At 39.1% G+C, this 27829-nt stretch overlaps 1 protein-coding gene across 2 annotated transcripts in view; it reads right to left on the bottom strand.

Moving 5' to 3' along the window:
* GRID2 (glutamate ionotropic receptor delta type subunit 2) overlaps window positions 1-25635 on the bottom strand; it is a 1754345-nt gene extending 1728710 nt beyond the window's left edge. Inside the window, exon 1 of one of the 2 annotated variants that reach the window (XR_012236183.1) lies at window positions 24676-25634. Coding sequence is in view for 1 of the 2 variants with exons in the window: in XM_073601045.1 (XP_073457146.1) it covers window positions 24676-24775 (100 nt within the window). In the remaining variant the exon portion in view is untranslated. Of the gene's footprint in view, window positions 1-24675 lie in introns of both variants that reach the window. The other variant, XM_073601045.1, reaches the window with a different exon arrangement.
* Window positions 25636-27829: the final 2194 nt, after the last annotated feature.

The following is a 27829-nucleotide window of genomic DNA, read 5'->3' as shown; positions in this document are numbered from 1 at the left end:
CAAAAAACATATTTCTTATTTTATTTTCAATATAGTAAGTAAGTGGCTCAGGGACAAGACTGTGCAGCAGCGTAGATCACTGACATGTCCCATCCTGAGTCATAGTGACAGTGTCTTTCCATGCCAGGTGGTCCTCTCAGTCCCCTCCAGTCCAAACAACACTGACAGTCCCACTCCTGGCTTGCCTTGCTCCAGTCCCACAGATCTGCACATGAGGCTCTGGATGCCATGCCCGGCTCCCTTGCACCATGACATCACACGACATGCTCAGGCATCGTCTCTGCCAGACCTTCCCCTCCCGCCAGTACCACCCAATTACACTGTAGCAGGCACTTGGATGGTCCTGGCTAGCTCCGGACCCGAGCTGCGCATTCCCAGTTCCGAGCCAAGCGTCACAGCTTTATATTTTTTACTGGCAACCTTTTCCTCTTACTGGCATTTACTGGCAGGAGAAAAGTGCCCATTTTTTACTGTTTGCCAGTAAAATTACTGACGGTTGGCAACACTGTACTAGCCTCATGTAACATGTTCTCAGTTTCATATTGTCTTCTGCAACATATCTCCAGCCAAAAATGTAGCAAATGTAGCATATCCATATTCCATATATTGAACATTATGCGTGGCCCTTTGGTAATGTCAGTGGCCATATTTGAGGACCCCTTTAGCTCATAAGTTGATAACCATGGGTTTAGATCGCACAAAGCCAGGACAGAAGAGTTTCTATGATATGGGTTCATGGGTTATCTTATGTAGGGCAAAATCAGGTACACTTTAAGATCACTGTAGTGTCTGGGAGATTACAAAAGGCTAAAAATTCTCTCCTTACCCCCTGAGCAGCCAATTGCAATGCATCAGTACTATCACATAGAAGAGAGTGGATTGTGTCACATGTCTGTGGCAGATGAAAGACAAAGTGACACTTTTTTTGCACAGGTCACTCTAAGGGACAGGGTGAAGTTGAATGTAGATATTTAAGTTTGTATTAATTATCTGTGATGTAAACATAAATGTTTTGTGTGATAGATATTTTATGTTTTCAATGTGTAAATTTCATTTTTCTGAAAATATTTGAGCCAAATAACACACAAAAATATATTTATGATGTCAAAAATAATAAAAGACTCCACCGCCATCAATAGGACTCACTGTAGGTTCAGTGCACCCCCCCTCCCCCCGTGTGGGCGTTGTGTGTATTTCTGTTTATGTGCATGAAAAAAATAACTCACATTATTTTTCAGAGACTATCCTTTTATTTCCAGGAAACAAAGAACTTAAGATAAAAAATGTTCTGTAAATCTGCAAGACATCTGCCTATCAATCTTCTACCCACTGAACTGACCAATCAATCTTTGAGCAATTCTAGGGCAACAGAATAAAGATTAAGAGATATCATAACATATGTTATAAGGTTTCGTGCTTCATTTTTCATAGTGCATTGTCCAGTGGGATAGAGACGACAAAAACGGTGTGCTCTGTAGCAGCCTGAAGCATTATATGCATCATTTTAGGTAATCATTATTAGAACAATGTCTCTGAAAATTGCAAGCATGCTTTAAAAAAATAGTTGTCAAATATGCCCATGAATTATAGCATCAAAAAGTAAAAACATTAATACATAATGAGGTAAGTACACAAAAAATGTGGATTATAGGGGTATCTATGGTGTTTTAGGAAGCCACTGATTATATGATGCTTTTTAATGTAATCACATCACTTAAAAGCAAGGCTGCTTGTTCCATTGTATAGCCAGGTGTAGAAGAATCGTATTGATGAAAAGCCTTGGTTCTAGGTCAGCCTTTTAGATCCCAGCATAAAATCATGCCTCACCAGTGCCATTACACCTAGTTTTGGTCCTAGGATTCTAGTTACATTTTTCACTCTAATGAGAAATTTAATTTCATTACCATAGCTAGCACTTATTTAATGTTTAATAAATTGATATTACACTGAAACAGGTGCTGTAATCATTCTACTATTAAGAACATGCAAGCTGTTTCTGTGGTTAATGACAAGGAAAAAAGATCACACCAGCTTTTTAAATGTTTGCAGTGTTTTAAACATTATAAAGTGTATTATTGATCCGCATGATCTAATTATCCCAAAAGATCTCAGGTGAGTTGTGATACTTTAGCTTAACATTTTGGTCCTCTACGGTCACTTCATAAGCAGATGGGTCAAAAGCAGGAATACAAACTAGAAAAAAAAAACATGTGATGTTTAGGCATGAGTGAAATTGGGTGTTTTCTCTTAGCAAAAATCTTCACATATTTTTTGTCAAGGAGAAAGGAGAAATTAAGTTGGTATTTGGTTATTTTTAAGGGTGAATAGGATTTTAAATGGCTCCAACTGGATACAGAGGTTCCCTTTATTTTTTATTAAACTTTTATTATTATTACTAACAAAAGTGTGTCTGTTCTAGAAGGGCAAGCTTGGGGTGCTAAAAACATGGGGTGGGAGAATTTGCAGGGGAGGATGAATGTGAGTGGTACTGGATGTCAAGGAGGAAAGCATTTTCTGTAGGCATGGGGTCAAAGCAGGGGTAGTGGGCATGGAAAGAGAGTGGGGAGCAGTGTGTGGGGGGGGTGCACATATGGTGGGTGTATATATGGTGGAGGAAGGGGGGGGTGAAGGGCTACAGGTGTAGTGCTGATAACATAGAGATGGGGTGAAGGATCAAGGTCAGTTAGGGAGAGAAAGGTCTGCAGGCAGGTTGTTGTTGGTTGGGGATGTAGATATGGTTGAGAGAGCAGGGGGGCAGTGTGCACGCATGATGGTGGGAGCAGAGGGGGGCTGCATGCATTGGTTATCAGTGGAGGGGCTATTATGCTGCATTTGTCAGGGTTGGAGAGGCAGCATTCAGGCATGGAGCATACACAGATGCAATAGTAAGAGAGGAGCATGGGGCAGGTATGTTGGTAAGATTGTGGGAAGCATGCTGTTTAGCTGAAGTGGAAGTGGGCTGCAGGTGTGATAGCTGCTGAGAGTAGGGGGGTTGCAGACACATTTGCTGCTGATTGAAGTGGGCCTGCAGGTCCAGTGGGTGCCGAGAGAAGGGGCATTGCAGGCAGGGTAGGTGCAGATACAAGTGGAGTTGTAAATATGGCAAGTGCTGAGAGAAAAGAGTGTTACAAACATAGTGGTTGCTGAGAGATGGGGGGAAGAGTGCAAGTATGATCAGTGATAAGAGAAGGGGGGGTGTAGGTGCATAGTTGATGAGACAAGGAGGGTGCAGATACAATAAGTGGCAAGAAAAGGGGAGCTGCAGGTACAGTGGATGGTGATAGAAGGGGGGGAGTACAATTAGGTACCAAACAACCAACAGGAGATCCCCTTATAAACTAGAGGATGAAGAATTTATACAGGGAGATGTATACATGCAATATACAGATATCAATGTATATATAGAAATTACTGACATATACTGTACATATAATGTGCAACAATAGGAGAACTAGCAACACCTCTTTATACCAACCAGCTATATGTATATAATATGCAGATCAGGAGCATAATGTACAGGGCTGTTACAGAGTATAAATGAATGTTTTAAATCCCCAGATATCAGGATCACCGGACGGTTCTCACTAATCGACTTTTCAAAAACCCTCCCTTTCTCTGCTCTTCACTCTCCCCATTTCATCACCTGAGCCATATGTTACCTGGCTGGTCCAACTCTTTGTCAGGCTTCACCAATCCACCACACCCCTGCACTGACATGAAACAAAGTATTCAACTGATGGATAAAATTGTCCTATCTAGATATTGACAATGTGGTACATTATTATATTGACTCCTCCCACTGGAAGGAGTGTGTGTGGGGTGGGCAGCTGACAGCGTTTGGCCCATTTTTTTCTAAAACAACTTCAGGTGCACCTAGAAAGAAATAAAATCACTGATGTATTGTTTACTTTTTTCAACAAAGCCACTTGATCACGCTTTGATAAACAAAACCATTTACTACTTGTCAGCTCTATTAATAAATACAAATTGTCTTTCAAAAACAAAGTCATATTATTTTATATCATACATTAGTAAATTACACTCCAAAACAAAATATAGATTGAAACTTGGGATAAATGCAATGGAATTTAAAATAGGCTTCAATAACAAAAAAGAAAAAAAAACATGCTAAAGATTATAGATGTGGAGAAGAGATCAATAAAGGAAGAAGCATTACAAAAGTGCAGGTCAGAAAACCTAAAGGAAAGTTCTAAATTCAATACACACAGGGTATAGTATAGTATAGTAGAGCATAGTAGAGCATAGTACTATAGTATATCACTGCTGCATCTCATAGCTTAAAGGAAAACATAAGTAGAAGCCAAAGAATAGAGAATAGGAATAGGTTGGTGAAGTTTAGATTCAGATACAGAAATAGCAAAAGACAACGTCCATTTGACTAAAGTTTGCGTCATTGAGACATGACAAGAAATGTTTATAAAGATATATAACCACATGTACGCACATGTGATGTCACATATAATGACACTTACCAACTGAAAAGTGATAAAAAATATAGGGTATTCATAAAATGGATAATTTGTGATAGACTCATCTTGCTTACCTATTTCCCTAAAAACTACAGTTACAGTTTGGCACTGTAAAGTGCCTTGAAAAAGTATTCATACCCCTTGAAATTTTTCACATTTTGTCACGTTACAACCAAAAAAGTAAATTTATTTTATTGGGATTTTATGTGATAGACCAACGCAAAGCAGCACATAATCGTGAAGTGGAAGGAAAATAATAAATGTTTTTCACATTTCTTTACAAATAAATATCTGAAAAGTGTGCTGTGCATTTGTATTCAGTCCCTTTTACTCTGAAACACCTAACTAAAATCTAGTGAAACCAACTGCCTTCTGAAGTCATCTAAATAGTAAATAGATTCCACCAGTGTGTAATTAAATTTCAGTATAAATACAGCTGTTCTGTGAAGTCCTCAGAGGTTTGCTAGAGAACCTTAGTGAACAGCATGACGAATGCCAAGGAACACACCAGACAGGTTAGGGATAAAGTTGTGCAGAGATTTAAAGCAGGGTTAGGTTATAAAAAAATATCTCAAGCTTTGAACATCTCACGGAGCACTGTTCAATCCATCATGTGAAAATGGAAAGAGTATGACACAACTGCAAACCTACCAAGACATGGTCATCCACCTAAACTGACAGGCCAGGCAAGGAGAGCATTAGTCAGAGATGCAGCCAAGAGGCTCATGGTAACTCTGGAAGAGCTGCAGAGATCCACAGCTTAGGTGGGAGAATCTGTCCACAGGACAACTATTAGTTGTGCTCTCCACAAATCTGGCCCTTATGAAAGAGTGGCAAGAAGAAAGACACTGTTGAAAGAAATCCATAAGAAGTCCCATTTGCAGTTTGCGAAAAATGTTATGTGGGGGACACAGCAAATATGTGGAAGAAGGTGCTCTGGTCAGATGAGACCAGAATTGAACTTTTTGGCCTAAAAGGAAAACGCTATGTGTGGCGGAAAACTAACACTGCACATAACCCTGAACACACCATCCCCACCGTGAAACATGGTGGTGGCAACATCATGTTGTGGGGATGCTTTACTTCAGCAGGGACAGGGAAGCTGGTCAGAGTTGATGGGAAGATAAATGGAGCCAAATACAGGGCAATCTTAGATGAAAACCTGTTAGAGTCTGCAAATGACTTAAGACTGGGGCAGAGGTTCACCTTCCAGCAGGACAACGATCCTAAACATACAGCCAGAGCTACGATGGAATGGTTTAGATCAAAGAATATTCATGTGTTAGAATGTCCCAGTCAAAGTCCAGACCTAAATCCAATTGAGAATCTTGGGAAGACTTGAAAATTGCTGTTCACAGACGCTCTCCGTCCAATCTGCTATTTTTCACTATTTTTCTGTCACTCTCTAGATGTGCAAAGCTGGTAGAGACATCCCCAAAAAATACTTGCAGCTGTAATTGCAGCGAAGGGTGGTTCTATAAAGTATTGATTCAGGGAGGCTGAATACAAATGAACGCCAAGAGGTATGAATACTTTTTCAAAGCACTGTGCAGGTTTATGTGCAGGTTTATGGTAAAAGTGCTGCATATTAGTTTTATGTATAGAATTCTTTACATAATGTATGTAAAAATGAAAATCATTTACTGCAAGTGCTGCCAAACTGAGTACTGATTGTTCATTCCTATCCCTATTCATTTTGAAAGCACATATACAGGGGTGTATATGTAAATGACTCCCGCGCTGTCTAGAAGTTTAAACTAAGGGGGCACTGCTGCAAATACCTGTGATTCTGATCCAGACAGAAAAAAAAAGAATAGAAAAGTGATGGTGTTTGCGCTGTGAGAATAGGAAAAGAGGTGAGGGGAGTGTTACAAAAAATGCTGGTGGAAACTGAAGTGGTAATGACAACTCAATAATAATATATAAAATCCAAATAAATCCAGTAATAACTAGTGCAGTATAATCATACAATCAAAAAGAATAGAATCAATAGTGAACACGTGTAAAACCTATGAAATAAATGTAAATAGCAGTCAAGTGATGACTCACATGAAAACACACAAAAATGAATCCAAAAGAATAAATTATAAAAGTGACAAAAGGTCCATGTGAAAATAAGAAAAAAACATCAACCATTCTCATCTGTGATCTGTGACCAGTATATGCTGTACACCTTACAGCAGTAAGGTGAGCTGCTTGCAGACACAGAGGTGTCACCACTAAAGATTGCATTTGGTACACGTGTGTTTCCTGGTGGTGGGATTGATCCTTTTGATTGATACAGACTTTTTTTAAAATTTTTAATTTTTTCTTATTTTCACATGGACCTTTTGTCACTTTTATAATTTATTCTTTTGGATTCATTTTTGTGTGTTTTCATATCAGTCATCACTTGACTGGTATTTACATTTATTTCATATGTTTTACACATGTTCACTATTGATTCTATTCTTTTTGATTGTATGATTATACTGCACTAGTTATTACTGGATTTACTTGGATTTTATGTATTATTATTGAGTTGTCATTACCACTTCAGTTTCCACCAGCATTTTTTGTAACACTCCCCTCACCTCTTTTCCTATTCTCACAGCGCAAACACCATCACATTTCTACATATAAAACATGGGTGCCCAACCTTTGGAAGAGCGCGGGCCACTTAAGCGTCGTAGTAACCAGTCGCAGGCCACAAAGAGCGTAGTGGGCGCATGACAGGTTTGTGTCCACTTTGCATATGCAGAACGAACACGGATACAGCCCATTCTACTCTATGGGCCCTCCCATCCGATCCGCCCAGATGGAAGGGGACGGATCCCCTTCTGATTTTTTAGCGGATCGGATTGGAGGTAGGCGTGTGGAAACAGACACAAGTCCGTTTACATCTGCCGCTCCATAGAGGTGAAGGGAGGGTTCGATTTGGTTGGACCGATCATGTGAAAGAGGCCTGAGGCTGCTTACACACTGATGCGCTGTGGTTTACTCACACTGTGGGTGCAATGCAGTGCACCTGTGGCTTTCCTGCGGGTAAGCTGCACTTTGCCATAGAATTCTATTATATGATGCTGGTGTGGGGCACTTTCTGAAACTGCACCAAACCCACAGGTAGTAACAGAAGTCTATGGCTCATTGCATGAACCCGCAGGTGCACCACACTACACTTGCAGATCAGTTTGAAAGCAGCCCAGTATCCACTGCAGAACTGATATGTCCATATATACACTGTGATATTATAATATAAACTGACCTTTAATAACGGTCTTCCATTTAGGTATCACCGGCTGTAGGTTGCTCCAGGCAGAGTGCATTTGGTATCACTCTGCCTATGACAGGAGCCGGTGATGTATCGGCTTTGCTCCACAGCCACTTGCCACTTCTACTGCTGCCTTCTTTCACAACGCTGATGCTCTGGAATGGTGACCAACTCACCACCCCAGAGCAAGAGGTTGCAGGTCACATCAGAGGGCTCAGTTTGCCACATGTGGCCCCCGGGCCACTGGTTGGGTACCCCTGACATACAATGTCTATACATCTTTGCAATACACCAAGGCAGCACATTTGGTGTACATGTACATTGTATTATAGATCTCCTACCTTTCTTCCCTCCACTTGCTGAGGATATTTCATTGCAATGATTCAAAAGAAAGCATATTTCAGCCATTGGATCAACAACTAACCAAATGAAAAGGTAGTACATCTGATTACTTTGTCTTCCAAAAAAGAAAGGAAAAAAATATTTGTATATGGGTAATTCAACCAAAGGAAACTAAAGGCCATTGTCTGATTACTTTCTTAAAAGCACACAAATATAAATGAAAATATTCTGTATATTGTAGTGTGCTGGGGTTTGTAGCTACATGCTATATATTCAAAATTTAAAGGTAAAATCTGCATTACCAAACTACATTATTATTTTGAATAAAAAAAAAAGTACCACTATGTTGTCATGAATAAAAAATGTTGTTCCCTAGCTTCCAGCCTACGCAACTTGGATTACATGGTCTCTGGCTAAAAATCATTACTGAACAGAGTCTATTGTTTTCAATCAGCAGTGAGATAAGAGGATAAAAACAGCAGCCCCCATGTACATAGATTAATTACAAACTACACAGTGGAACAAGGTTTTTAATACATTAAAGCACATTGATAAAATTGTTTGTATTAAGCCAATTTCTTTCATGTATATAAAAAAACATTGAAAAGGCTTTAATTCCTCTTTAAGATATAGATTATACTACTCTAAATGTGTGTAGGGCCATATTTAGACAGAGGCCATTGGCAGCTGGAACTGCTTGGAATGGTTCACAGCTATTCGGACATTGTCATTAACCACCTGCTGACTGTATAACTTACATATATGGATCACATACCTAGTACGTGATCCTGCACATCTGGGTCTGGGGCATGCATGCACGTCCACTGTGATTATACATGATCTGCGGGTATAGTGGACTCGATTTCCACCAACACCCACTGATCATTAGGCAGATCACCTTTCTGTCAGTAGGAAAGGCATTGATCCTGTGTTCCTACAAAGCAGGAACATGGATCAATGCTTTCCCCTAGTAAAAGAACCGCCCACACACTACACAAGCACTGGCTAGGAGCACAGTTAATCACTTGATCACCCCTGATGTTAACAACTTCATAGCCAGTGTCATTAGTACAGAGACAGTGCATATTTTTAGCACTGATCACTGTATTAGTGTCACTGGTCCCCAAAAAGTGTTGGTTAGCATCCAATTTGTCCTCTGCAATATCGTAGTCCCACTATAAGTCAATGATCACTGACATTACTAGTAAACAAAAATAAATAAAAATAAAATTGCATAAATATATCCTATAGTTTGTAGATACTATTACTTTTGCACAAACCAATCAATATACGCTTATTGGGATTTTTTTTCTTTACCAAAAATATGTAGCAGAATACGTATTGGCCTAAATTAATGAAGACATTTGATTTTTTACATTTATTTATTGGATGTTATGTTTTATAGCAGAAAGTAAAAAATATTGTTTTTTTTTCTTCAAATTCCTTCAAAATTGTCAGCCTTTTTTTTTTTTTTTTAAAGTGCAAAAAATAAAAAATGCAGAGGTGATCAAATACCACCAAAAGAAAGCTCTATTTGTGAAAAAAAAGGACTAAAATGTTATTTGGGTTACAGCGTCGCACGAGTCACGTTGTCAGTTAAAATAATAACAGTGACGCATTGCAAAGTGGCCTGGTCATGAAGGAGTGTAAATCTTCTGAAAAAAAAAAAAAATCTTCTGGAGGTGAAGTGGTTAAAATGAACCTGTGAGCAGACTTTGCACCCTGGAGCATTTGTATACTTTGAACAGCTAGTAAAAGAAATTTAAAACAATCCCTCATTTAACTCTATAGCTATGGGAATTGTGAAGAAATTAATCTTCAAGCTTACAATGGATACACTGAAGCTTTTTCTATATTGCAAAAGAATCTTGGCAGCCTGGAGAAATGAGACCAGGTAAGCAATATAATCCACCAAAAAGAAAGATCTGAGTGCTAGCTCCGGCTCGCAACCATGAACATGTAGACCAAGTGAGAAAAATTAGTTGCACACCAACATCCATCCAACAGGTTTATTGAAAGACTGCCACCAGAACCAAAACAATGGACCAAGGAGAGACGACTATTCACACATACATTGTGGTTCAAAAACCCAGAGTTTTGAAGAAGCACAATGTATGTGTGAAACTTCATCACCCCTTGGTCCATTGTTTTAGTCCTGGTGGCAGTCTTCTAATAAACCTATTGGACAAATGTTGGTGTGCAGCTAATTTTTCCCGCTTGGTCAGTCTGGCAGCCCTCTATAGTAAACACACAGCAAATGTTTATAAGTTGTGAGAAACCATCTAAAACCCGTCTTTAGATTTAATTGTTATGATTCTTGGGGATCTTTGAGAACAAATTACTTCACAGCACTTGAAGCTAGAGTGGCTAGGAATGGCTTATTTTAAAGCTATTTTACTGCTTGTTAGAAATATGTGAATCTTACAATGTCCATAGTCTGGGCAGAGGTATAATTTAAAACAGTTGATACATTCTAGCCCTCACTGGCCCATCAAGCACTGTTCAGAGCCTCCTACTGGCATAGCCGCACTCCACAAACTGGTATTGTTGGTTCAGATTTTTGCAGTTCTTACAAAAGCTCCAACCCTGGCTACAGTCAGGATGCTGTTATGATACTTTCACACAGTGACATTAGTTTGAAGTTTTAGAGAATGCAAATTAAGGCAGGATGGAAACTACAGCTTCATCCTTGAATTTTTAAACCTGTGCAGCCATTGCACTGATTTCTAAGCCTTAAAGCAGCAAAATATTTTTTTTTCAACAGACCAAAAGAAGTAATATTGGGATCTTCTCTCAATAGAGGTAATGTTTAGTTCCATGTTTAATGAAACTGTATTTTATGCTACTTTATACTAATTTGATTTGATAAAAGGGGTGCTAAATGAGTAAACAGTTTTAGCAATACACATGTGCTTAGTGTGTAATGCTCATTTGACAATGTACATCTTTTGTACATATCCTGAGCTTGCTAAATAAGGCCAGCCATAGACGGAGCAAATTTGCTTGATTCTCCCATCAACACAGATAGTGTTGATGGGGGAATCCTTCCTACCAAGCCATTGTCTTCTCCAGGAGGGCGGGGGAGGGTGGGGAAGCCATTCCCGCCGGAAGAAAACAGTGATTATTGCAAGCTGCTATAGCAGCTGCTAGCGATAATTGCAAGATAATCCGGCAGGCTGATTTACGCAAGTTGATCGATTGATCAATCAACTTGGTACATTCAGCCTGCACATTAACAAATTCAAACTGTGTATGGCTGGCCTTAGAGTGCTTAGCGCTACAATGAGAGACACAAGATTATTTTGATTGGAAAGGAGAGCTGGATATCAGGATGAGAGATCTGGGACCCAAGACTCCACATCACACCATGGTAAGATTGAATAAGCACTGCATACAGAAAATGCAGAATAATCTAAACATAATTCCCTAACTTCTTAATTTAAACCAGTACTATAGTCTACCATTAAAAAGCATTTTTTCGTTTTTGGAGATAGGCAATACTTAAAATCACAGGCAAATTTTTTGTCATCTGTATTCCATTTGGGGAGATTTACATTCTTTTCCTATACCATAGACACCACATGAAGTGAGAGGAAATCTCTCCAAAGAAAAGGAAAAATCCTTCCTTGAAGATTGTCACTGATATTTTTCCCTATTGGAAGATTTCCAATATTCCTGTTCTAGTGACAACTCAAAATGTTCACTCTCCTGTGATTTTCATTTCCAATGACAATGATGATAATGTAAAAAAAAAAAAAAAAAAAGAGGCAGTTGTCCCAGAAGGGACAACGACAGCAATACAAATCTGAGAGAGGATCTAACCTTTCACTACACTATTCTAAAACAAAAAAAGGTATGCTTTTACATGCACTTTAACCTCTTCCTGTCCATGCTATAGCCGAATGACGGCTACAGCGCGGACCTACTTTGCTTGGAGGGCGTTAATAGACTACCTCCCATGCTCAAGCTGCCTGCACGCCCACTGCAGGGCGCACGCGGCCCGTTTTGTGTTTAGCGAGTCTATGAAATTGGCCTGATCACAGATCGGAGTAAGGGGTCAATCTCAACTCCTTACCACATAATCAGCTGTCAGCCAATGACAGTTGATCATGTAATGTAAACAGAGCTGGTAATTGGCTATTTTTTATCCTCACAATGATAGCGTGAGGAGAAAAAAAAAGCCGATAACCGGCGGCTGTCAGAGGGACATCGGTCCCGATCAAGGAGAGCAGCTGCGGAGTCATCTGTGCCCATTTGTCCACCTGCCAGTGTCACTACCAGTGCATAACAGCTGGTGTGCCCACCAGTACCACCTACCAGTGCCCACAGTACCACCCATTAGTGCCTACAGTGCCACCCATCAGTGCCCACAGTGCCACCTATCATTGTCACCAATCAGTACCTCATCACCAGTGCTGCCCATCAATGCCACCTGCCAGTGCCCATTAGTGCCACCTAACAGTGCCAATCAGTTCCACGTACCAGTGCCAATTGGTGCAATCTACCAGTGCCGATTAGTGCCCATCAGTGCTACCTATCAGTGACACCTATCAGTGCCTACAGTGCCACCCATCAGTGCCCACAGTGCCGCCTATCATTGTCAACAATCAGTACCTCATCACCAGTGCTGCCCATCAATGCCACCTGCCAGTGCCCATTAGTGCCACCTACCAGTGGCAATCAGTTCCACCTACCAGTGCCAGTCGGTGCCACCTACCAGTGCCCATCAGTGCTACCTATCAGTGACACCTATCATTGCCCATCAGTGCCACCCATCAGTGCCACCTATCAGGGCCCATCAATGTAGCCTCATCAGTGCCATCTTATCAGTGGCCATCAGTGCCGCCTTATCTGTGCCTATCAGTGCCACCTTATCTGTGCCTATCAGTGCCCATCAGTGCAGCCTCATCAGCGCATATCAATGAAGGAGAAAAATTACCTGTTTGCAAAATTTTATAGCAAACTCCAGTAGTGATTAAATACCACCAAAGGAAAGCTCTATTTGTGTGAAACAAATGATAAAAAATTTTATTTGGGTACAGCATTTCATGACAGTGCTGAAAGCTGAAAGCTGAAAATTGCAGGAGGCAGGAGGGGGGTTTAAGTGCCCCGTAAACAAGTGTTTTTTATATTATATTATATTGTAACTAATGTAACTACTAAGAAACGTAAAAAAGGGCAGTAATAAATTTTAGACAACATACTACTATAATGGTAAATAAAGGTGAATACTGGTATAAAAGAAAATAATAATATGAAGGGGACCCTAAAGAACATAATTTAAATGTGTTTAATTGGTTGATATAATAATAGTGATATTTTTTGTTCGGTAATATACTGCATAGGTGCTGTGTTTACAAGGTGATGAAAACATTCTAGACTTTCATGTGGCTAATGATATGTTTTGCTTGAAATGTGTGCAAATACTAGAGAATGTAGCAACCATTAAAGAGGAAGTAAACCCTCCTGCAAAAAAAATAAATAAAAACACACCCTGCAAGATAAAGGCATAATGAGCTAGTATGCATAGCATACTAGCTCATTAGGAATTGCTTACCCGAGAATGAAGCCCCCACAGCTGTCCTTGTCTCCCCTTTAGACCGCCGACATGTCGCCCGGGGTATCACGGGGTATCACGGGGTATCACGGCTCCGGCGCTCGGATTGGCTCGGATTGGCCAGAGCCGCGATAACGTCATCTGGAATCTGGAATATGCAGTTCAGTTTTGGACACCAGTTCTCAAAAAGGATATCGTGGAACTGGAGAAAGTGCAGGGAAGGGCAACCAAACTGATAAGAGGCATGGGGGAGCTCAGCTATGAGGAAAGATTACAGGAACTGAATTTGTTCACTCTTGAGAAGAGGAGAATAAGGGGGGATATGATCAACATGTTTAAATATATAAGGGGTCCATATAGTGAACTTGGTGTTGAGTTATTCACTTTACGGTCAACACAGAGGACAAGGGGGCACTCTTTACGACTGGAGGAAAAGAGATTTCATCTCCAAATACGGAAAGGTTTCTTCACAGTAAGAGCTGTGAAAATGTGGAATAGACTCCCTCCAGAGGTGGTTCTGGCCAGCTCAGTAGATTGCTTTAAGAAAGGCCTGGATACTTTCCTAAATGTACATAATATAACTGGGTACTGACATTTATAGGTAAAGTTGATCCAGGGAAAATCCGATTGCCTCTCTGGGATCAGGAAGGAATTTTTTCCCCTGCTGTAGCAAATTGGAGCATGCTCTGCTGGGGTTTTTTGCCTTCCTCTGGATCAACTGTGGGTATAGTATTGGGTATATTGGATTGTACGTTTTTTTTTTTTGTGGTTGGACTGGATAGACTTGTGTCTTTTTTCAACCTGACTAACTATGTAACTATGTAACTATGTATGTCACTCCCGCGCATGCGTGCGGAAGCCACCGCGAATGGCACAGTACAACTGAAGCAACGCCACGTACGTGCCGTTGCTTCAGTTGGCTTAAGTGCGCATGGGCCGCATGGTGTCGGCACATGCAAATACAGGGATATCTCCTAAACCGTGCAGATTTAGGAGATATCCAGTGCAGCTACAGGCAAGCCTAATTATAGGCTTGACTGTAGTTTAAAGTGGTTCTTTAAAGTGGTTTAAAGGGTTTACTCTATGGGGTTGATTTACTAAAGGCCAATAGACTGTGCACCTTGGAAAGTGCAATTACACTCTGCAAGTGCAGTTGCCCCAGAGCTTAGTAAATGAGGTAAAGCTTCACTTTGCAAAGAATACCCAATCACATGCAAGGATATTAAAAAAAAAACTGCATTTTTGCTTGCACATGATTGGTTGATGAAAGTCAGCTGAGCCTCTGCTCATTTACTAAACTCTGGTGCATCTGCTCTTCCCATGTGCAACTGCACTTTCCAAAGTGCACAGTCTTTTTGCCTTTAGTAAATCAACCCCTATGTGTCCATTCAGACATGGAGCCATGGCTTGGCCCTGTCCCTTTGTCTCCTCATTGGCTGACTGGCTTTTGATTGTCTCAGCCAATGAGGAGGGGAGTCCAGAGCAGCCTAGACACTCCTGCAACATCGCTGGATCTAGATGGGCTCAGGTAAGTATTAGGGGGCTGAGGGGGCTGCTGCACACAAAAGGCTTTTTATCTTAATGCATAAAATGCATTAACCTCCCTGGCAGTGTGGCTCGGGGTGAATTTTCTTTACCAAAAGTGGTAACCCTGAGCCACACTCGGGATTGCATCGCAGGATCCAGGCAAAGTTACTTACGTTGTCCCCAGGATACTGCAATGTCTACCTGCTGTGTGTGTGAGCTGTATCTTCTGCTCAATCACAGTACCAGGCTCTGTTCCCTGCGATCGTCGCGACACACGGGGATGGAGCACAGCGCCAAATTCAAAAAGTTAAAAACACATAACACATATAGTACACTTTAATCTTACAGATTACAATACTGTATCAAATTATTTCACATACCTTTAGTCCCTAGTGCTTTGTCCAGTGCCCTGCATGCAGTTTTATATTATATTTACTGTTCTTTCTGCCTGGAAACTTGAGAATGTCCATAGCAACCAAAAAGTGTCCCTTTACGTTAAAAGTGGTTTTAGACCAGCTAGAAAACAACGATAGTAAATTAGAATCACTTTTGAGCGATAGTGATTCGTGGGGAAATCCGTCATTAAACACTGAAAGTAATGACAGCGACAATTCTGCAACTGAGCAAATTTCAGTGTTTTTGATTTGTTTACATTATTGAATAAATTGTATTATTATTATATTATTATTTGTTATAATTATTTATAGTTATTTATTATATTATAATTTATGATTTCATGTTTCAAACTTTATCATACCCAGGATGTCTACTAGACTCTTGTTTGGACAGATCTAAGTGTGTTATTCCTAAGAATTACAGGCCTGCAATATAAAATGCCAAATTTCCATGCAAAACAATGTACCGCTTTGAGGATCAAAAATCTGACATAATCATACCGCCAGGGAGGTTAAGATAGAAAAACCTTCTTCCTTTACAACTCCTTTTAGTGTCACTGACAGTTTTGGGTTCTATACCACAATATATACACATAGCCAAACTGCAGTAGGAAAATATTATGCAGTGTTCTGTGGAAGTTATATATTTGTATATGAATAAATCTAGAAAATGGTAATCAGCCCAGATTAAGAGGAGATCAATGTCCTAAATTTCATTTGGGGAGGCCTAAAAGAGCCAACTTTTTTTTAGGACAGCATAGTTAGGTTGCCTCCCATACCAACTTATCTTATCTAATGGTGACAAGGCCTATAGGACCAGAACTATCCCCCCACTTCCTGATGCACCCCCTTCTGATACTTATTCCCTTGAAAATCAGATGGCACTGGTGTGAGATACTGTTTTTGTGATTCTTGTAAAGCCCTCAAGGCAACCAGTGGGTATCAGACAAAATGACATTGCATTAATGCAATGTCAAGTTCTGTATTACTGTAAACTTGATTTTGTCATATGTTTTAAATTATGGCTAACAGTATGCTTTAGCTGCTTCTCAGCTGCTTCTAGGGGACTGTTATGTGCATTATTATGCTTGTACCTTGGCCATGGTCCTAAGAAAATAATTTAAAAAAATGTTAATCAAGCACCACAATTTAAAATTCTTCCAAAAACACAAACAGTAAATTTGTCCACCATTATCTTTTCAGGGTTATAGAGGCCCCATTTCAAGATGTGTACATTTGTAATTCCTGTACAGGGCACTTTTTGGGCTGCAACTCAGCATTGTATAGTTATCGATTCCCTGTATTCTTACCAATTTAGGAACATGTTGCCGATACAGAAATTGTACATGGCTTCTTCTCTTTCCATAAAACTGACCACCACAGATGTGAGGCTGCTGAGAATTCTCCATCAATGTGATAAACACACAACTGTGTGTTCTGAATAATCAGTTTTAATTTCAGGCAGTACTTGAGTCCATCTACAACAATACCACATTCCAGCGTGCTTGCCCTTCTTTCACTGCTCCTCACTTCTTTCAGGCTTCATATTCATCTCCTTTATTTAAAAAGCATGGCACCTGGCTAATTAGAGTGAACTTTGTCCCTATCCTTTAGGTTTTAAACACACCATACCCATACCCACTATAATCATGGTGTGTGGTATGCTTCAAATGTTGCTTTTTGATCCCCCTATAATATGTCCCTGTAATCCAACTTACAATGTTGGGATATGGATAGTTCAAATATGTATTATTCTGAAATGTTGACCAGGTGTACAATATGCATATGCAGAACTTTGAAACTTTGTAATAGGCAAGAAAACCATTGCTGTGCAGTCTCTGCTTCAGCTTAACAGAAACATTCACATTCTTACTCTCCTCTTTCCTAAAAACACAAAACAATTTATTTTTTTGTGTCACCCCAATCAATAAATTCACATGCTTATGGAAAATTCTAATATACACAGTCCATGTTCTCCTTTAAAAGTCATAGACAACCTTCCCTGGCGGTATGATTATGTCAGATTTTTGATGCTCAAAATGGTACAATGTTTTGCATGGAAATTTGGTATTTTATATTGTAAGCCTGTAATTCTTAGGAATAACACACTTAAATCTGTCCAAACAAGAGTCTAGTAGACATCCCAGGTATGATAAAGTTTGAAACATGAAATCATAAATTATAACAAACAATAATATAATAATAATAAAAATCTTTCAATAATGTAATCAAATCAAAAACACTGAAATTTGCTCAGTAGCAGAATTGTCGCTGTCATTACTTTCAGTGTTTGATGAAGGATTTCCCCACAAATCACTATCGCTCAATTCTGCAAGTAATTCTAATTTATTATCGCTGTTTTCTAGCTGGTCAAAAAAATAGTTTTGGTTGCTATGGACAATCTCCAGTTTCCAGGCAGAAAGAACAGTTTTTATAATATAAAACTGCATGCAGGGCACTGGAGAAACCACTAGGGACAAAAGGGAGGTGAAATAATGTGATACAGTAATGTAATCTGTAAGATTACAGTGTACTGTATGTTTTGTGCGTGTTTCACTTTTTAAATTTGGAGCTGTGCTTTGTCCCCGTGCGCCACAATTCTAGCAGGGAATGGAGCCTGGTGCTGTGATAGATCGAGTGGAGGATACAGTTCGCACACACAGCGGGGAGACATTGCAGGATCCTGGGGACAGGGTAAGTAACTGTACCTGGATGCTGCGATGCGATCCCGAGTGTGGCTCTGGGTTACCGCTTTTGGTACTGAAAATCCACCCCAAGCCACACCCGGGAATACCTTATACCTAGACGTTAGTCACATTCAACTGGACCTGTTGTGTAAGTAAAATGTATCTAACTACTACTGGGTATACAAAGACCTGGATAAATGAGAACCTTCACAGACACTTCTAAATCTTCAAACATTTAGATAAATTCAGACATGCATATAGATATAAAGGTAGACGCTAATACCTTTACTTAAAGTATAACTAAGGGCAACATTTTTAGATAGATCAGGACACCTGTCAATTTTTTTTGCTGTCTGTGCCCCCGTTAAGTACATTCACCGTCTTGAATAGTGCTGGCTACCATTGTCATTGAAAGTGAAAGTAAAATAAAATCCCAAAATATTGGGTTGTTCCCAGAAAAGTAATAGAGGGGAAATGTTCCAATGGGGACACTAGTTTTGGTGACCTGGGGGTCCCCAAAGAATTCCCTTAATTTGCAGGGATTTCCTCTCAATTCCTGTTTGGCTATGGGACAGAAAGTGAATGGAAATCTCCCCAATGGGACAGAGATGGTGAAAAAAAAATCTGACAGGGTTTACTACCCTCCCTTGTTTTATTCAAAATTAAAAAAAAAAAACATTTGCCTATAGTTCTACTTTAACATCACACAGTAGACAATGTGTAACAATTCAGACATACCAGAGATTTTAATGTACTGGTAAAGATTTCTGATTGGCTGCTATAAGGTACTTTCTGTTTTTACTTCATTTAAGAGCAAAATGCCGCAACAGAAGGTAGTATAATAATTGCTAGGCCATACAGGCATAAAATAACCTATTTGGGTTAATTTAGTTAAGTTTTTTCTACTAGTTATACTTACTGGAAAAGACTGTGCACACATCAATAGTTGAACCTCTTGTCAAATAAAATATTATTTCTACCAGAACACATCCAACTTAAGAAAAGGTTTGTTAGAAGCAAGTTCCCCCTATTCACAGATGTATGTTCAGCTTTTCATACCTTGACAGACCATTAAGCTTTTAAACAGCATGTGCCCTTTTCCAGCCTATAGACAGAAGATATTTTCTTGGCACTTTTCCATTTCTAAATACACTGAGATTGGCTGCCTGTCCAGTATTCTGCTCATTATTTCATCATGAAAAAGAAACGTCTCTTTTAAAAATATGGGACAAACTTTACATGGATTTTGTCACACGGTTAGCTTATTGATAATTATTAAGATGTCATTAAATATTTTTAAAGCAATCGTTTCTGCTCATCACAATATCTCAAATACATATTCATCATTATTTTTGAAAGGTAAAACAATCCAGCTTGAATTTTGTTCACACTATTTGAGCTGATTCATAAACCTGCAGGAATAAGGTGTCCCCATTGCCATTGCCAACAGGAATCAACCAAATACGTCATTACTCTAGTGCAGGTAAGAAAACGAGAGAGATGACATTAAAGTGCCTAATATGGGTATCAATAAATTAATTTTATTCTTTCAGTTTCTAAATATTAGCCTCCTTTGTCATGTACTGATTCCTGTGAGCAATTAACAGGAGTACTTCATGACATGGTCTCCTAAAACCTCAGTAAAGCTTTGATGATAATAAAGCTTACTGAGACTTATAATTACCTGTCCATAAATTGAAGCCATTTCTGAATCCAGAGATCTGTGCTATATAGGATGCATAGGTAAATACACCTGATAATTACTTTAAATGCCAGCAAATCCCTATTTGATTAAGTAGATGATGTTTAGACAAACAGTGGTTGCATGAAATTAAATGTTACTGCAAGACTGATATTTAATAAGAAATGGAGGCATCTTAGCTAATCTGAGATTTAGCTGCTCCTCATGTTCATAAATTGGAACCTTTTTGAATGGCTCCTTAAAGTACTAGATCATTTCCATTCTACTCACGGTTTTCCAGCTCTCCATACAGCATACAGATCATTAGAAAACTACAAAGCAATCAAGTAATGTGCGTCTGATGAAATTACTCTATCAATGTGCTGGGCTCCTACTCATTCCATCCCCCAACCCCACAGAAACAAAACAACATGGGACAGTTTTAGAGTCACAATAACCTTTCCAGATGGAAAAGTGAAATTAAAGCAACAGCATAAATGTTCCAAACCATACTTTGTACCTTGTTACATTGATTTACCAAAGTAGATTGTATTGTATTTCAGTCTCAAATACCAGTATATGTAAATATCAGTAAATACAGTACAGTGATACCTCAGTTCACGAACGCTTGTGTTCACGAACAAATCGGTTCGCGAACAGAAGAGTCCACAAAAAATAGCTTTGGTGCACAAACTCTGCTTCGGTTCACGAACACGAGCCACGGTCATCTTCCCTGTTCTGATACGTGGTCGCGACTTCCTGTAGGTGAGATCACAGTCACAAAAAGACACTGAAAGTGTACTGTGAAGACACTAACAGTATTGAGAAGCTTTTTGGTGTGCCTTTTAGCACATAATGTACAGTACTGTACTGTACATCCCTGTGCACACTTGCTGTAAAGCATTTTTGTGTGCTTTTTATCACATACTGTACTGTACCTGACATCCAGTATGGATGCAGAGAAAGCATTGTGGTAAGAAGAAAGTGCGGAGCAGTAATGAAGGTGACAAGACTGTTCAGAGCAAGCATGTTGCTGAAAAGAGAGTGCAGAGCGGTAATGCAGGTAACAAGAACGTGTTAGTTAGTGTTCTCTCTCTTCATACTGTACTGTACTGTACTTTGTTTCATATTTTTTGTTGTTCAAAAGCAAAAAGTTCAGAACGGATTAACCTGATTTACTTTGAACCCTATGGGAAAATTTGCCCCGGTTCGTGACCAATTCGGTTCACCACCAGAGTCGTGGAATGAATTAAGTTCATGAACCGAGGTATCACTGTACTACATATTTTTTTTATAAGAGACAATGCAGTAATTCAGGATTATTGTTTTCTTTTGGGATCACTTTTACTTTTGCATTGAAGCCAAGAGCAACATGTTCTTCATATTACCAGTCAGGTTTGACTGGCTTAAGGCACTCAAAAAATTGAAGTTGATTCATACAGGTCTGGTGCAATTGTGTAATAAACAGACAGAATATGGGCATAATATCAGAGGAACATCAGTTTGTCAATCTCATAGAGTTTCTTGTACAGGCTGGCTGATAAGCAAATAACAGCTAGCTTCAATTGGAGTGCTCTATGGAGAAATTTCCTAACAACTAGGGGCTTGTTTTGATGTGATTCAATGCGCTACCATTAATAAAAGTGTTGCCCATAGCAACCATAATATTTACTTCACTTATAAAAAACAAGATCTGTGGGAATGACAGCTGACTGGATCCTATGGGCCAAAATAAGCTTTCTTGTTAGCATATTTTTCATATAGAAAATCTGTAATTACCAATGGACATGTGCAAGAATTATTCCATTTCTATTGGAATATTTTTTTGTGAATGAGTACATTTGAGAAAGACAACTATAGACTCTCTCACTTGCATTACTGAATTGGAAGTAGCTGTATGTTCAAATATGTCTAAGGAATAGAAGTTGATTTCAGTTACCTGCAGCTATTATAATTTCTTTAAACATTTCATATGCTTCTTTAGCCGGGATCAATTAATCTTTGGTACATTTTATCATACAATAAAGGTGAGTTGTCCCTTAGGTGGAGTTTCTTATGACAAGTTAATTTAGTATCTGAATAACTAATAGATGGGATATATAAAATATATAATCACTAGTATTTGTGTGCAGTATGATAACCAATGTTAGCTGTGGTCTGTTGGGTTTCTTTAAAAATGCTTCATTACAGGAAGTATATTATTATAAAAAGCAACACACATATATAAAGAAAAAGTTCTCCAATGGACAACACTACACCTTAGTGGAATTTCCATGAAATGATTTCCTGCATTATTTAGTAAGGCATAGTAGAGTGCCAGGCTGAAATGGAAAATGCACTACAACGGATATCAACCAATCAGAATCATCAATCACAGCCCTGACTTTAGTAAAACGACTTTGCACTGTCTTACCCAGTAAATCCATATCCTCTTTTATACAACATGACTTTAATAAGGATCAGTGACACAAAAGTGATTTCTGTATACAGACTACACTAACCAGAAATAAAATTGATGAAGTTGTCTGCTTTTAGCCAGATATATGAGCTCTGATAAAAATGCAGCTATTTTTATTTATCTGCTTTTGAAGTTATAAACTACTTGCAATGCACTATTTCTGCAGTTATCCAGTGACAGCACTCTCATTATAAATGATTACACGCTACGTGTAACAATTACCAATTCACCACTTTCATGGCAACATAAAGTCTTCTATAAAAGAGCTAATCCCCTTGTCAAATGCACTAATTGTGATGCACGTTAAATTAATTGTCTGAGAAGCAGCTTCATTGTTTCACACTAGAAAAAAATCATGTGTGGTCACATGTAGCAAATATTATAAAAGTGGGTTACTGTGTTAGCTGATAGAGGGATGGTACTGCACGCTATGAAGAGTCATGCATAAAGAATTAAGGAGTCAGATCAAGAAGGCAGATTATGATAACTCAAGGATACAATAACTATTCCCATGGCACTTGTGTCACCGAAGAACCAAGAACTCATGGACCGTGGGTAAGTATAAAGGTTACCCCCCCCCCCCCCCCAAGTTAAACATATTATACATAATAGAGTCACTATAATTGACTTATTGTTCTGAACCCTCTCTCTTTCATTTGCTTGTGGGAAATTCATGCCCAATACAAGTCTGTTGGCTACACAAACTCATTCTTTGCATGATACCATTCATCCTAGGATGTTTTTTCCCCCTAAAACCTGATTTCTTAACACTGAATGACGATTAGTGAATTCTTTTACAACTGTATCTAGGCTATAATTTCCTCAGCACTGACCTTTCCATACACCCGCAGAAATAGACCCTGGCTTGTACATACCCTCACACTAGTTACAGGTTGCAGTGGCCAAAGTAGCATACAGTAACTCTTATCTTAATATGTATAATTAGGTAAGCCTTGATCTTTTACCTTTTTTTTGTTGTTTATAACTCCTGTACATCACAATTTATTTTATAAAAAAAAAAACCCTTACGGTTAGATAAAACGATTAACATTGATTAGTAATACTGTTGATAGTACTGAGTAATAGTATTCTATATTTAACATATTAGTTTTGTTAGTTGTGTACACTAAATACACTATTTTCATTGATTCACACTTTTCTGCTGTAGGATCCCTCAAAAAATGGAATCTTGATCTGATTTAGTGCTTGGTAAAGCACCCAAAAAATTATCGTGATCCAATACTAAAAGGGATGGAGGAGGAGAATTCTTATGTATTTGCATTAGTGATCTCCTGCCCACTCCCTTCCTAAGGGGCCCTGCGTGTTCAGACTGTAGATCAACTGCCAGCCGTGCTGATATACAGGAATCAGTGTAGTTTATCCTTCACAATGCCTTTAAGTCTCTGCTGCTACACATTCTGCTTACATAATAACAACCTCCTTATGGAAATAGCATGAATGCACAGGCAATGTTATGCATGCAGTAAAATTAAGGAAGTGTGAAGCGAGGGATAAGAAAAAGTGAGGAATATGTGCCTCAATACTTGCAACCAGACAAGAATGTTCCCAGAAAAACTCCCTTCATTGCATCCTTGCTGCCAATAGGTGGGGCCCACAAGCTTTTGGCCACTCACCGGTTCCTCTAAGAGGAAATCCGCACACATCTACTGCTTCAGAATTTTTTTTCTCCTCTCTCTTTCTGTCTGCAAGCATTTGTGTCCCACAAAGGCTGATCACTGCAGCCCAGGCACATGAATGCAGCCTTTTGTAATAATTCCTCAGCCTCCGTGCTTCCCAGAACAGTGGGTCTCCAGGCTGCATGGAATGATGTGAGAGGCAGCAGATTCCCCTAGCACATTTCATTCAGTCACACCTGTCACAAAAACAACTCTTCAAATACAGCCTGACAGCCTGTAGAGTAAAATAAGACAGCATGCACACAGTGCATAATAAAACACACATCCTCATAGTTATAGTATAACAGTATAGGACCAATACATATACTGCATGGCTCTTAACAAAACCTATATCTTGACATTGCTGAAACACCTGTATGATTTCCAGATTCTTTCATTGCTGTTAGCACTGTCTCATATAGACATTTTCATGCTGTTGTAGTATTTACACCAAGTATGGTAGATTCAATAAAAGGCTATATGAATGGGAATAGAACACAACCATACAGCAATACTAACATGACATTAAAACAAATATCATATCACACATCATGCTCAGAGTAACTGCAAGGAAAAACGACTGGAGAATATAAATGATGTAGAATATCTTACCAATGTGGATGATTGAATCTGATCTAGAGTCTGCTCTTGTCCTGTCCCAAGATACAGTCCAGAAGACGGACAGATAGATCACTGCATGCAAAATGTCCATCTTCTTCAATGACTGCTGACCACAAATCAGATCTTCATGAGAAGTCTGGGAACAGCGTTGAGAGTTAGGCAGATCTCAGAAGAGTTTAATCCCTGTGTTTTTATGGGGTAAAAGATGGAGGCATCGGGGGAGATAAACCAGAATGGATCAAGAAGGGGAAAATCTGTCAATAAGATTTGTTTCCTTGATGCAAAACCAACACACAATATTTGATTCTTAGAATGTGAATAAAATATCCACTGGGCATCCAAAGCTGAGCATGAGAATGATTTTACATGCACCACAGAAAATTCTCCATAGAGCCGCATATACTAGAGCAGGCAAACTGCAGAAAATGACAGTAATCCTTCAGGATCCTAGTGCAGATCTAGCTCACAGAAAACCCTTTTAGATTAACGGGGGAGTAAATAGCATACACACACACAAGAACTGGCTATATACAGGCTTTGATTCTTGCATCTTCTTCTATTGAGCAGTGTGTGACAAATGTGCATTGGAATACACCAGCAGCATCCAGCTGTAAAAGTAAAGAGCTGCTGCATGTATTTTCAGCTTCCACTTGGATAGATGCTGGGATAACGAGGGAATCCTAATACCATCCAAATGAATTGAAGGCTTATCCTCAAACAGGTTGAGAGTGCAGTTTAGATGCTTCGGTGTGAGCAGGATGTCTAGTGGGGAGCAGTGCTGGATAACAGAACGCTCCCAGTTCTCAGCTTCAGCAGCAGCAGCAGCAGACAGGCAGCCAGCACGTTGCCTAGAAATGAATCACCTAGGAGAAGCAGGGAAATACAGAGAGGAGATAAGAGTACCATCAAAGCCAGGGAGAGAGGCAGAAACTGAGAGCTGTAGAGGCATCTAGCTCCTCCCTCTTGTCCCTATCTGCAATACAAGGGGAAATAAGACACAGCTCCCAACTTCTCACTTGGCCTTTGAAACCAGAAGAGGGAAGATGTTATGCTTAAAGCCTGATTGAAATATTATACATATATACAGTATATATATATATATATATATATATATATATATATATATATATATATGACATAGAAATGCATAATGCACCAATGACACGCTGCTCCCTTGCCATGTAACATTTCGGACATGGACACAGGTCATAGAAAATGCAAATTAATTTCTCTCCACCCCACTGGGACAATCAATTTAATTGCTTGATGCCCTAGAATATTATACAGCAGTACACAAATCGTGCTGATTTTACTTAATCTAGGAAAGAAGGCAGCTTGACTTGTCCATCTGCCTGCTATGTTTTTTAATGAATAGTGACATTAGCAAGTGTTTTAAACTGATCGCTTTGCAATATAGAGCTCTAATTGCTGACTAAACAGATTTTTATTTTTATTCTCTTTTTGCTGCTCAGAGCCACTGCAGGGTTAATTTCAGCCAGATCAGATTTTCAGATGTAGCTGAAGTAGAGCTAAATATGCCTAGAAGCAGCAGTTAAAGATATTCTGATCTTTTGTCTACAACAATGGTCATGACCTGACTGCTATCCAGCATCTTAACAAAAGAATTGTCTTTGATTCTTCTCACAATTACTAGGTAGAATGCCCCAACTGACAAATTAAATGAAAATTTGCTCCAAAAAAAAAAACGCCTAACACAAATATGCCTACAATGCAAGATGCTGTATTTGTATTATGGCCATCATATTTTCAGTTTAAGGGTCTGGAAATAAAATGTCATTTAAAAATGTAGATGTATGAAATGCAATCCTCCTTGACAATCTTATTCCTTTTGTGATTTAATAATGCTTTGATAAAATCATTATTTCAAACTTTTGTTCTCTTGTCTTGTACTTACATTAGAATACTTTTTCTGGGGCACTAACTAATCTCCTGGCACTTGACTCAATATCTATTTAGGAACTCACTTGGGGTTCCTTTTTATTATAAGATCTATGTCATTATTGAGGCCAGACTGTCAGAGTATCATGTGCTCCGGTGTATTAAATTAGCTGTTCTGTATAATCATATTTTCAAGGGTAGGACATAACACTTCCCCAGCCACAGTTGAATGACCTGGGAAAAAAATAATGAGATTAAGTTTATAGGGATGTCAGAAGCTTTCTGTGACCTAGTGACATAGAAACCAGGGTCATGGCATTCACAAAAGCTACTAGGTGCTAAGGGCCAGAGTACCTGAACTGTGACCCACTGCTCTTATACCACTTATGCTTGCCAGCTCAGAGCACATTCTCCTTGCTGTAGTTTTGAACCACTAACCACAGGGGGCCTTATTATAGTGAGCCAGTGAGGATCGCATTATGAGAATTCCTACTGGTGACATTTTGGTGAGAATGAGGACCGTAATCCTCATCCATGCTTTGCTTTAATATTCTAAGGCAAAATGTGGTTATTGGCCTAAAACAAGTGTACACGTTTAGATTCCAGACTTCACTGACTGCATGCTTGTATCAGCTGTGTAATTGGCTATATGATAAAGAAAGGATAAAAATCTAGAGCTTACACCTATGAAAACACATAGCTTTGACAGCCAATGCATTTATTTCCCTACAGGTTCAGTTTAATCAGTATGGTTGAGGGGCGAGCAGCAAGAGTTCAGAGAATTGAGAGTCCACAGAATTTACTGTTGACAGACAGCAGGAGATTTACTAAAACTAGAACACTCAAAATCTGGTGCAGCTGTGTCTGATAGTCAATCAGATTTGAACTGCAGCATGTTCAATTAAGCTTTGACAATAAAACCTGGAAGCTAATGGGTTTCTATGCAGCACTGCACCAGATTTTGCACTCCATTTTTAGTAAATAACCCCAACTGTCTAAAAAGATCAGGAAGAGACAAGTTCTGGGCTAAATGCATTCTGAATACCGTGCCTGGTGTAACTGCAGTGTGGGAAAGTGAAATGAAGACTCTGAATTGGTAATACAGACTATCTGAAAGTATCCTTACTTAATGAAATTTATCCAAGGGGCCTTGAGGTACCTAAGCTTGTCAATGTGAAATCCTATTACTACTGCGCTAAACACTATGATTTTTTCAAGTAAAAATCACTCTATACCGTAAAATGTA

Source organism: Aquarana catesbeiana, linkage group LG01 (genome assembly GCF_042186555.1).
Source record: "Aquarana catesbeiana isolate 2022-GZ linkage group LG01, ASM4218655v1, whole genome shotgun sequence".
NCBI lineage: Eukaryota > Metazoa > Chordata > Amphibia > Anura > Ranidae > Aquarana > Aquarana catesbeiana.
Note: the sequence above shows the minus strand (reverse complement) of the source record. Positions and strands in the feature narration are given on the sequence as shown.